Here is an 11,296-nt window from a genome sequence, read left to right as displayed (position 1 = left end):
TTAAAAGTGTTGCTATATCCATAGGAATAATGGAAGTTGCAGTTTATATTGTTGGATCGTATCAGTTGTTGAGGAATACAGGTGGAATGGGATTGAGTTCAACCAATATAATAAGTAAAAGCACATGGCCATCCCTATCATACAGGACCTTGGTGATTGTTAAATATTCATTGGGCTTAATGAGAAGTAAGCTGAATCATACCTGTCAATATTCGTTAAACAAATAGGAAATTTGCGATTGCCAGGCTACATTTCTAATCTTCTAGAACAGTGCCCCCACCCGCCTTCAAAGATTCTTCCACCGCATTGATGATCAAACAAGTTCAATTTTCTATTGCAGAGATAATGTGACACCAACGTCAATTATGACCCGGGGAGGTGTACGCTATCGAAACACTGTTGCAGGTTCGGGAAATGAATGGCAGTTCGTGGACCAGCTAGGAAAGGATGAATGGGATGTCATCAGGGTTTTCAAAAAGAACAACCCATCCACGTATTAGGCTGTTGGCCCACTCCGTTCTCCGTCCAGAGATTGACGAGAGAGACCCAACCCAAAATAAATAAATAAATTATAGCGAAAACACTGTGATATAACAAAACAACCAAATGCCATAAACATATTGCTAATTTCAATTACCTCAACCGCAGCATTACTTTACCTTGGAGAAAAGCAGCTAACCATAATGCCGGTGCCACGAATAAGGTAATTGCTTGTAAACATTTGGAAAATTACTACTTACGAAGAAAACAGCATTTAGGATATTCTGAGAAAAAGTTGTATAGAAGATTCTGGAGTCCATTTAATAACCAAATTAGAATTAGTCATTACCAGTAACATAGTAAATTTGTTCACAAAACTGATCTCAATATCTTCATTTAATAACCAAATGGTAAATAATTAGAATTATTCATAACGAGGGATTGGAGAGCACGTATCCGAAGCTCCCAGCTTCGGGGAGCTTGGGAGTTAACTGCCTGAGCTTCAACAAATACTCTGGAGCTTTTCGGGAGCTTTACTGTTTGACATTATGGGAGCTTCACTGCAATGAATAAGTGCAAACTTAGGTGTATTTGATGTTGCTAGCTTGGGTGCTGCTTAAACTGATGGCACTGTGAGAAGGGGAGGGTATGCCTCTAGGTTTAGATTTGGATATGGGTCTCAAACTAAAAGAAACACCCTGTTTATGGAAAGCCCTTCTATCCAAATGAAGATGAGGCGTCTGGCCAATCCTCATCTTTTCCATTGGAAAGTTATTCATTCTCCTCAGATATGCACATGGCAGATGGATATAAAGATATAAAAGAATTTACCAAGATTGTTGGCCACTCGCAAAACCATCATTAATGCCCACGCTGAATGAACAAAAGATGGAATACTAAAGAAAAAAATAGTTGAAATTATGAAATATAAATATTATTAAAAAAACAATTTTTAATTTAATTTTCATATTTATTTAAGCATAAAATATATATTAACTTGGGAATTTGTAATTTTATTATACAAACTCTTTTTAAAATAACATTGGATTTAAACTCTATTGTTTTAATTTTTTTAATTACTCTATATATATATATATATATATATATAATTTTTTCTTATCTCTATTATAATTAGATGTAATATATATAATATTGGTGAGGTTACATCAAGGGCGAAGAATTGAACCAATGACTTAACATATAGCGTTGCATGAAATCACCTAATAATAGAGTAATAACAACCTTTTTTCCGGTTTGGGAGTTCTGCATGTTTCTTTGCTCGGAAAGAATTTGATTGAGAAATTGTTGATGGATTAATATTTTGATTTTTTTTTGCAATGTTTCAAAGTTCAATCTTTTACATGTTTCTTTGCAAGATGGAATTTGATTAGCAAGTTTTGGATGGAAATAGATAAATTATTTTATTTTTATTTTTAATATATATTAAATTTTAATATATTATATTATTGTCGCTCCCAACTTGACGTTTCCTGTAAATTTGGGCAATACTGCTAGCTATGCGGAATACTCTCGTTCCTGCATATCCAAAACTTATACAACATAGCTCATAACCATTAACTTAATAAAAAAATTCCAAAACTAATTTCAATTTGTTAACTGATGCATATATTTCGGTCTGATTACTTTTATACATCTTAACTTAATAAAAAATTTTCCAAAACTAATTTCAATATGTTAACTGATAGATGTATTTCGGTCTGATTACTTTTACACATCCTAAAGTTGGATGAGATATACGATTTAGCAGGTCAATATGTACCTCCTCCACCACCACTTGGGTTAGATTGTTTTACTTAGCACAATCAAAATAACCTACCCAAATGAGTACTTATCTATCGTTAAAAATTTACAAGTACAATTTTAAGCTGCATCGCAGAATTCCCTGCCGTGAGGGGGAGTTTCAACAAAACACATTCGTGGGGAGTTTCAAGAAAACGCATCCGTACAAGGCAAGAGTACCCAAATACAATCTAAGACCAACAGATAGTAAGGCTTTAAATCCATATATTCTGTGTAACATTCCTCCTGTCATGTGACTGTGTCAAGTGAATCAAATCAATGACCCGCACAAAAATCAGTGATAGCAGTGATTGGCACAAAAATCAGTAATAGCACTGACTTAGAACAATATGTAGCTAGCAAAAGTCCGTTTCTTTAAAAGTAAAACTTTCAACTTCTTCATTTTTTTTAGTTTATTTTTTCAAATTTGTAAAAAAATAGTTGCTACAAACATCACAGAAGAGGAAACTGGAGCAGCAGCCACAGGTAAAAGAGAGTTTGTTTTCAGAATTGACATTGTGGTGCTTGGCTGAGACTGGCACCAGCAGAGTCTTTCCTATGGTGAATGAATACTTAATTGTGTTGCTTATTTGTTTGAATACATGAGTTTATTTGTTGAACCTTTGAACCTTGTGTTTTGAATTCGAGCATGCACAACTATTGTAGCTACGTATCTGTGGATGTAAACAGTTAAAGGAGAAGTAAAGCGTGAATTAAGGTCTGTAGTGTCCGTGCCGTGTCTGTGAAATTACTTTGCACTCTAGGGAATGAAAAGGCCTATCGAGCTTTGGATTTCAAGCAAGGGTTAAGGCAGCAGTCGTTGCTGTGTGTGAGGCTCGAGCTAGTTATTGCATATAGGCATAATAGAAAGCCATAAGCCAGTTTATCACCTACCTTTTCAAGCCTGTTTCTGACCTATCTAAAGCCCTATTTACAGTTTATCACTAGCTTTCAAGCCCTACTGACGGTATACGACCTATAAAGATACGATATAGGGCTGCCTGTCAATATCTAGTTCTGGCAGGTGGGTAAAGACTTTGGAAACAAAGTTATAGGGTTCATAGCATGCCTACCTAGTTGTTCCTTTTCTGGTGGAATGAATAAGTTGGACAACCCTTTGTCATCACATCAATACAGTGTACACAAAACACCACTCCATAAGGAGATTGGTGGAGGCAAAGATAGTGCCAATATACGGATCTCTCCACTAAGCCAGTTTGGAAAACAGAGAGCTTTGCCTGCAAATACGATGACTATCGAGGAGTTGTGTAAACTATCAGAGAAAAACAGGTGAAGATGTATGATGGGCACTTTGATTTACCACGTTACGATAGACCCAATGTTTCATATGCATAGAGACATGATCATCGTGACACAGCAAACAAAATTCCACAGAACATCAGAAGCTGCAGGACATGTGGTCTATTGCTTGGAAGATATGTTAAAATCTTGCGACCTATTTATGACAAACGCCATGTATAACAGCATTGGTATTAGTCATTCACCAAAATAATCTTTCAATGAACAAAAAAAACAGCATACGCTTAAGAGTTCACCTTGCTGCCAAGTTGGTTGGCTAGGCTCGGATTGCCCAGAGGATGCTCAAATAGCCCCATGGTGAATTTTACTCTCAATATTCTTCTAACTGCATCATTTATTCTAGTCATGGGGATCAAACCACTCTTCACTTGCGAAGACAGATCATTAATAAAGTCTTTGAAATTGTAGGGAACCATCACCTATCAAACAGATTTCCATTAGAAAAGGTCAGGTGGGCATGAACGTTATTTAATCAGGGCTACTGAAAATTGGAACACTGTCTAGTGTGAGAGAGAAATACAGTACCATGTCAATCCCTGCACTCACACCATCAAAAACTGACAAAGAGTAATTAGCACCAGGTGGGCTAGTTATTCTGTCAATACCTTGCCAATCTGAAATAACAAAGCCCTGTGACCAATACAAGAAGGCATCATTTTAAACTAACCGGTTGTATGTTCTACATAATATAAATTTTTGAAAAGGTAAAAATACAAAACCAAGACCGATGATAAGAAGACACATCAATAATACCTTGAAGCCAAGTTGCTTCTTAAGAACACGAGAAACAAGAAAACGGTTAGCGTGCATCTTCCGGCCATTCCAACTAGAATAGGAAACCATAACGGTGGAGACTCCTTTGGCAATGGCATCAAAATAGGCCGCCATGTGGATGTGCACCAATCCTTTATAACCATTCCAACTAGAATATGAAACCATAACGGTGGAGACTCCTTTGGCAATGGCATCAAAACAGGCTGCCATGTGGATGTGCACCAATCCTTTATAACTGATTACAGTATTATTCTCATTGATACCCTTGGTTGTTCCGCCATCACCCACAAAATGTTTAGCACAAGCTGCAACATTTGACCTGACAGACATGAATAGATCACTAACTGTGTAAATACCAAATGGTGGCATAATTGATTGATCAAATAAATTCATGTTCTATGGGAAAGGACAAATGAATAAAACACAAGGTTTTCAACTGACTGTCCAGCTAGGAAGGGCACCCCTTTCGTGGAATTGGCAGGAGGCTGCCCCTGCAGGCCAAAGATTATCTTTGTCATCGCCTTGACAATTTTTGGATCCTCGCTGTAGCTTTCATAGCAGCGCCCCCATCGAGGATCTCTGCAAACCCCTGCTTTACTCAATGGAGTAACATTGATCTCTTCTTCTGCAATTTCCTTTAACCAGGGAATCTGATAAATCCTTAGTGCTGATGAAGGTATGGCATCCAACAGCTTTGATAGCACAACAAAGTAGAAGAAAACAATTTCCCCATGTAGTAATATCTAGGATTGTTTTAGCTGAGAACGTTTCAGTTGAGAAAGCTTTTGCTATAAAGGAAAAGGCTAATAGTGATCCTAAAACAAATTCGATGGTCCACCAGGTAATGGTAACAATGGTTGGTGGTTTCTTGAGATTTAGCTTTAACGAATAGCTAACACAACCCATGTCAATCCTTCCTCTCTAGAAGACCACTGAACCCACTTTCCGGTGACCCATCGGATTTCAAAAACAAGTTTAGATTTTGAGGAGAAGCATCTCAAATTCTTTGTCGTCCTTGTCCATGCCCTTCATATTTTACTACAAGCAAGGAAAGCACATAAAGATCACATCAAGAAAAGCAGACTTGTATCAGTTGCTATGAACATATTGGTCCCTCACACTCAATCAATTTCAGTTAGTTCCCACTGCAATCCTTTCCATAATATAATCATCCAGAATCAAGGCTTGAGCTCCAACAAACCCACTCTTGAAAGATTGAACAAAGACATCCTTAAAATTCAACTCAAAACTAGGAAAATCTCCATTTAAAAAATGCATTCAAATGTTAAAAGCGAGCTTAGAGTTTATTAGAATTGTCATACACCCTGACAACTTCTGCTTCCAAATAAATATCGAAAATTATCTGTAACTTTAAGACATTCAGTAGAAAGATCAACCATTTTGAATCACCGTTTCCGAAGTACAAAACAATGAAGAGGGATAAGAAGAACTATGACAAGTATTTACATCCTGATTTAACAAACTACAACAATATAATTTAGCCACAGTGATCCATATGTTAAAATTAAATCTGTAATAACCGAGCAAAAGGAAGTCATTTAAACCTCAGAGTCAAGCTACCTGAATCAAAGTTGCAAGTCAACAAAACTACAAGGAATTTTCAATTAGAAGAGTATTTGGAAGGAAATGTAAACTTTTTAAGGTCATGCACCTAAATTTTCATGTGCAATCTGACAGAATGCTAAGACAACTTTAAACGTAGACTCCTATGAGATATACGTGCAATGATCAGCAACTGATTTCTAGAAGATTGGTTGTTAGAGATGCAAGATCTGATGTGCAGGGTAATGGTGGTGTGGGAATCACCTACGTAGCTCTTTATGGATATCTATTCATGCCTTGGCAATATAGACATGCACATAGATGCAGGATTCCTAGCCTCAGGTGACATGGAAATTGATCTATGGGCTGAGATACGAGCAGTTCTACACAAAGAGCAATAATGAAGCAGGGGAAGTCTCCAAGCTAGCTGGGTGGACTCCTATCAATAGTTTCTAAACTTGTTAGGGCATAGACCGAGTGCTCAATTATCTAAATTATAACGGTTAGCCTTCGGGACACTTGTATTTTCTATTTTACAAAGGTGAACTGAGTGGTTCAGCCATGACCGATACAATTTTATCTTCACTAACCAAAAAAACAAAAAAAAAAATTCATTCATTCCCTTACATTGGGGTTTCAACCTCTTTGAATTTAAATCAAAGATTATCGATCCATGTATATCGGAGAGCCACCTCCAATAGTCAATTGCTTCAAGAGGGAATCCATTGATGCACTTCTTTTTTTCAAAGACGAACTAGTTGTTAAACTCTCTTTTGACCTAATGAGCCTAGTGAGTATTGCCTGATAGATCCTAACACCATAGCTAAATGAAGCTTCCTAAATGATTTTGAATTTGAAGCAGGGAAACTCAGGGATCAACCCTTACAAGTTTTTATTAAGCATCCGCATTCTCAACCTAATGAGGGAATAATGTCTATTATTGCCTAGAGATGAAGGGTTTTTATGCCATCTAGCAGATCACTGAACCAACTTCAATAGTTTAAAGCATTGCTATCAAGAGAAAAGGGAAAATTTAATACTGGACTTGCCTGGTAGCTCCAAGCCCTACATTGTGAGGGAAGATAGTAGCCCCATAGACATTGTTGTGGCCATGCATAGCATCAATGCCATATATCATAGGGATCTGAAGACGAGTCGACATGGCACCCTTCTGGAGCTCATCCACCATGTTCATCCATGTGGCCGGAGATGCCTTGGGTGGAGGAGCGCTACCTCCTCCGCTCAGTACACTCCCTGCATTGCGACCATACCATCTCAGCATCAACAACAGAACAAGTCCATGCTAACCTTGCATCTAACTTTATGCCAATAAGGCTAAAACGTTTTAGATTTGAGAGAAACGAGTTGAAATAAACGAATGAATGGATTGTCTATTACCAAGGTAGTAATTTTCCATAACATCTGCGATTGCCACTGTTCCTTCAATATATGTCATTTGTCCGATTTTCCCTTCCAAAGTCATCCGAGCCAGCAAGTCATCCACACGAGCAGTGATGGACTGAGATGGGTCCTTGTACTTAGCATATTCAATGGCTTCTGCACACCTCCAAAAAGCCACAACAAACAACAAAAAATACCACCCTGAATCCATTCTGCTCTCTACATAGAAGATCTCTATACACGCTCTGCCTAGATGAACAAAGGCAAAGTGAGGGTAAGTAGAGCAAGGAGGCGAGGTCAACAATAGCGACTACAACCCGAGAATGATATTGTTATGAGTATGAAACCCTGTAACCGAGATAAGTAGGCCTTGTAAAGAACTTCAAACCAAATTTGCAGCAATAAGAACTAGCTGAAAGTTTAAAGTCCACAAACTCATTAAAGTGCTTTAAAAAAATATAAGAATAAAAAGACCTCCATCGATCATCTAGGCCCTCCCATGAGTATCATGTGCCTCAACTTCTTCTTCATAACATAGCATGCAGGGCGTAAACCACTACCAGTTAACATTGTATCATGGTAATACGACTGCTCATGTGTCAATATGTCAATACAGGTGGAAGGATAATCCAAGTGCAATTGACTCCTCCATAAAATAGCATGTAGGGTGCAGGGTATATCGAGCTAGACCAACAGATTCTAGTTGCATATGATTTCTTGGGGAAGGTGTTTCGGGCCTAGTAAACTCTAGTTTTCAACTTTGGACACACCTGCTACTTGCTCCTGAACCCATAGTTATTAACCATGCTTGTTTAGCTCCCCCCTATACCTCAGACAACGAAAGGAGCGTACTACCTAGCCCCAGTGAATGTGGACGAAGTTGTGCCTTGACGTCTACCCCAGAAGTATTGATTGAGCCAGAAGGATTGAGGAGTTGTAATACGTCTGCTAATATGTCAATAGAGGAGGCAGAAGGATAATCCAGCTCCCTCATGGCCTTCTGCGTTGGTAATTATTTCCTTCCTTATATCAGATTTCCTTCCTTTATTTGGCTATAAAATATTGTTGTGGGCATGGCAAGGCTGGCAGCTCCATAAATCAAGCGATCCTTAATTGAATAAACTCAGGCTTATATGGATGGAAGGGGAGCTGGGGCATTCTTAAATCTAATTACGCATGCTCCTAGACGTCTTTAGTACAAGACGCGATAAAAGCCTCCTCTTCTGCCTAGACTCTTCTGCATGGATAGACCAATTCCTACCTAAAGGAGTTTGCATCGCGCCGAATCTGTGAATTGAATAGGATCAAGTTACCAAAGCGTTCAAGTGTCTCCAACAACTACCCTATTATTAAAAAAAACATGTATTGTTGGGGGCATTGAGTCCTAGTGATGGAAAACATGGAGCTAGGCCGGAGATAGGGAAAGTTGCAACTCAACAACAACAGCACCCTAACTGTGTTGATTCGCCATGTTAATTAGGTGAACTAACCTTAACGTGCCTCAGGGTTCTTGCAAGACTCTTGTAGTAGGGGTGTGCCCTCCCTATGATTATGACCCTCCTTGTGTGATTAGGACCCTCCCTGGTAAACCAGGCCTGCCATCAAGCTTCGGCTTCCTTCACATCCGACTCCTTCCTCAACATCTCTTTCCTATGCTACTCAACATGGACTACTTCTCAAATGGCAAAGCCCACCGTCACACCGTAACTTGCCTGGGTCATGGCACAAACATGCACTCACATGCAATATAGATGTGTGGTGCAATCGCCATGTGTTGTAGTCAATGACCTGCTAATGCTTATATGCTTATATGTTGGTATATACCAGCATGTTCTTGATAGCTAAGCTAACATTTAATGCCCTCTAATAATGCTAACATTAGTTTAGGTTGTAGAGACTAACAAGTTTTAAAATATCAAACAAACAAAAATATAACCTACTGTTTTAGTTTCGGATTAGCTTCAGTCATCGGGAAGAAGCAAAATAACATGATAAATCAATATCCCTCTAAAAAAATTGTTTATAGCTAATGAGCTAGAAATAAAAATGACTCAATAATACTAGATTCTTCGTTTCCGATTACTATAGTCCATGCCAGGACAACAGGGACTAATAAGATATATGATTTAATAGGTAAATACATAACTCCTCCAACACCACTTGTTCTATATTGGTTGAGTTAGCACAATCAAAATAACGCTAGCCAAAATATCGAATTTAAACGACCTATGAACAACAAGTTTCTCAATCCCAACAAATCACTTATCTCTTATTAGAAAAATTACAATTTTAAAGGTCTTCTGGAAAAAAGTATGTCTCAAGTTCTCTAATAAATATATTTAATATTACAAAACAAATTTGAATTCCTGAAAAATATTTATTGGACACAAAATTGCACTTTTAGTAATCTATCTTGCTCAAGAAACAACTGAGCTAAGGGATTTATGAGAGATGTATGGTCTCATGATGCAAAATCACTCATCCATTTTTTTAGACTTTTGTTTTGTGTATTTCCATTCAAATGTCCACATGTCAAATTTATTTTGTAAATGGATAACATAGCAATAACGTTTCGAGTGATTTCTTTACCAATAATCATATGTAAAGTTATTAATTGAATCAGATTCAAGCAATATGATTTAATTGTATGCCAAGGTGGACAAAGTATTGCTTGGGAGGCTTCAAAGACCACACTTTAGATTAATATAATTCCAAACCAACATCCCTATCACTTTGTTCCACTAGTTCACTTATCCCCTACAGCCTAATTCCCTTGCTACCCTTCATATATCTTCCCATAATGTTTCTCCACCCAATGTTTGCATTCAAAAATTAGTTTTGGAGATTGTCCCATGTTAAAAATTCAATAATTGTCACTAACCATAGGTAGATCCTTGATTTTGATGGAAATCTTAGCATTTGCAATGATCACCACCACCAAAACGCATTTGAATAATGTTCAAAGAACATGAATTAAAATGGTTCAAAGAACAAGCCAATGAATGAAAATATTATTTTTAGATTAACGTAATTTCCAATCAATATCCCTATCATTGTGTTCCAATAATTAACTTATCACATCAAGCCTAATTCCCTTACTAATCTCTATCCAGTTTGTCATAATGTATGTAATTCCCTCCTCCCACATTTACCCATTGCTACAAGTTGTCCATGGTAAACATGAGATCAGTTTCACTATGACATGACTTGACCTCCAAGCACCAGTTTTGGGAATGTGGCCGACACACTAATAGCTTACAAACATCCTTCAAGAGCACTAGATCACCTAGAAGTTAGTCCACAAAATCTAATGGCCAAATCCTGAGCTGGAAGTAATTTTTCACAAGCTTAACCCCCAACCGCACCCACAACACAACATGCATGCGGTTATGAGGATATGACTGCACTAATAAGCCTGATTCCATGCAGTTATGACCTAAATATCCTACTTTAGTGCCAACGATTTTGAAACATGCACTACAACAAAACCAACGATTAGCGTCCCTTTTTACTTCTTTTTTTGCATCTAGAGCCCATTTTTGGTGCTATTTGCATCCATTTATCAAATATGGTGCAAAACTTGACACAAAATTTGCATCAAGTTTTGCACCAAATCTTACACCAAGTTTAGCACCAGGTATTGCAGTAGGTTTTGCACCACGTTTTGCACTAAATTTTATGCCAAGTTTTGTGTCATCCTTTGCACCAGGTTTTGTTCCAGGTTTTGCATCAATTTTGGCATTTATTTTTGTTTGACATACTTTTGCATCCTCATTTGCATCCACTTTTTGCACCTACACTTGCATCAACTTTTGCATCCTTTTTTAAATCATTTTTTGCATCCATTTTTTCATCTATTTGTGCATCAATTTTGCGCCACGTTTTACATCGAGTTTTGTGTCTAGTTTTGCATATAATTTTGCATCTACTTTTGTTGCATCCATTTTTCCATCTTGTT

At 37.6% G+C, this 11,296-nt stretch overlaps 1 protein-coding gene across 1 annotated transcript; it reads right to left on the bottom strand.

The window, feature by feature from the left end:
* Nucleotides 1–3,824: 3,824 nt before the first annotated feature.
* LOC149229261 (uncharacterized) lies at nucleotides 3,825–7,555 on the bottom strand. Its single transcript, XM_089375798.1, has 7 exons — nucleotides 7,336–7,555; nucleotides 6,983–7,191; nucleotides 4,816–5,066; nucleotides 4,591–4,693; nucleotides 4,354–4,494; nucleotides 4,126–4,230; nucleotides 3,825–4,019 (listed from the first exon to the last, which is right to left on the bottom strand). The coding sequence occupies exons 1-7, from the start codon at nucleotides 7,547–7,549 to the stop codon at nucleotides 3,825–3,827; spliced, it is 1,218 nt and encodes a 405-aa protein (XP_089231924.1). The 5' UTR covers nucleotides 7,550–7,555.
* Nucleotides 7,556–11,296: the final 3,741 nt, after the last annotated feature.

Source organism: Pinus tabuliformis, chromosome J, assembly GCF_031772625.1.
Source record: "Pinus tabuliformis cultivar Carrire ecotype Pingquan chromosome J, CPIR1, whole genome shotgun sequence".
In the NCBI taxonomy this organism is placed as follows: Eukaryota; Viridiplantae; Streptophyta; class Pinopsida; order Pinales; family Pinaceae; genus Pinus; species Pinus tabuliformis.
Note: the sequence above shows the minus strand (reverse complement) of the source record. Positions and strands in the feature narration are given on the sequence as shown.

What these genes read in the sequence shown, in the direction of transcription:
- LOC149229261 (XM_089375798.1), bottom strand. Translation starts at nt 7,549, where the DNA reads ATGGATTCAGGGTGGTATTTTTTGTTGTTTGTTGTGGCTTTTTGGAGG. An exon ending in GGCTTGGAGCTACCAGGCAA is followed by an intron (nt 5,067 to 6,982) that starts GTCCAGTATTAA and finishes GTGCTATCAAAG; the next exon opens with CTGTTGGATGCCATACCTTC. An exon ending in GTGCCCTTCCTAGCTGGACA is followed by an intron (nt 4,694 to 4,815) that starts GTCAGTTGAAAA and finishes CATGTCTGTCAG; the next exon opens with GTCAAATGTTGCAGCTTGTG.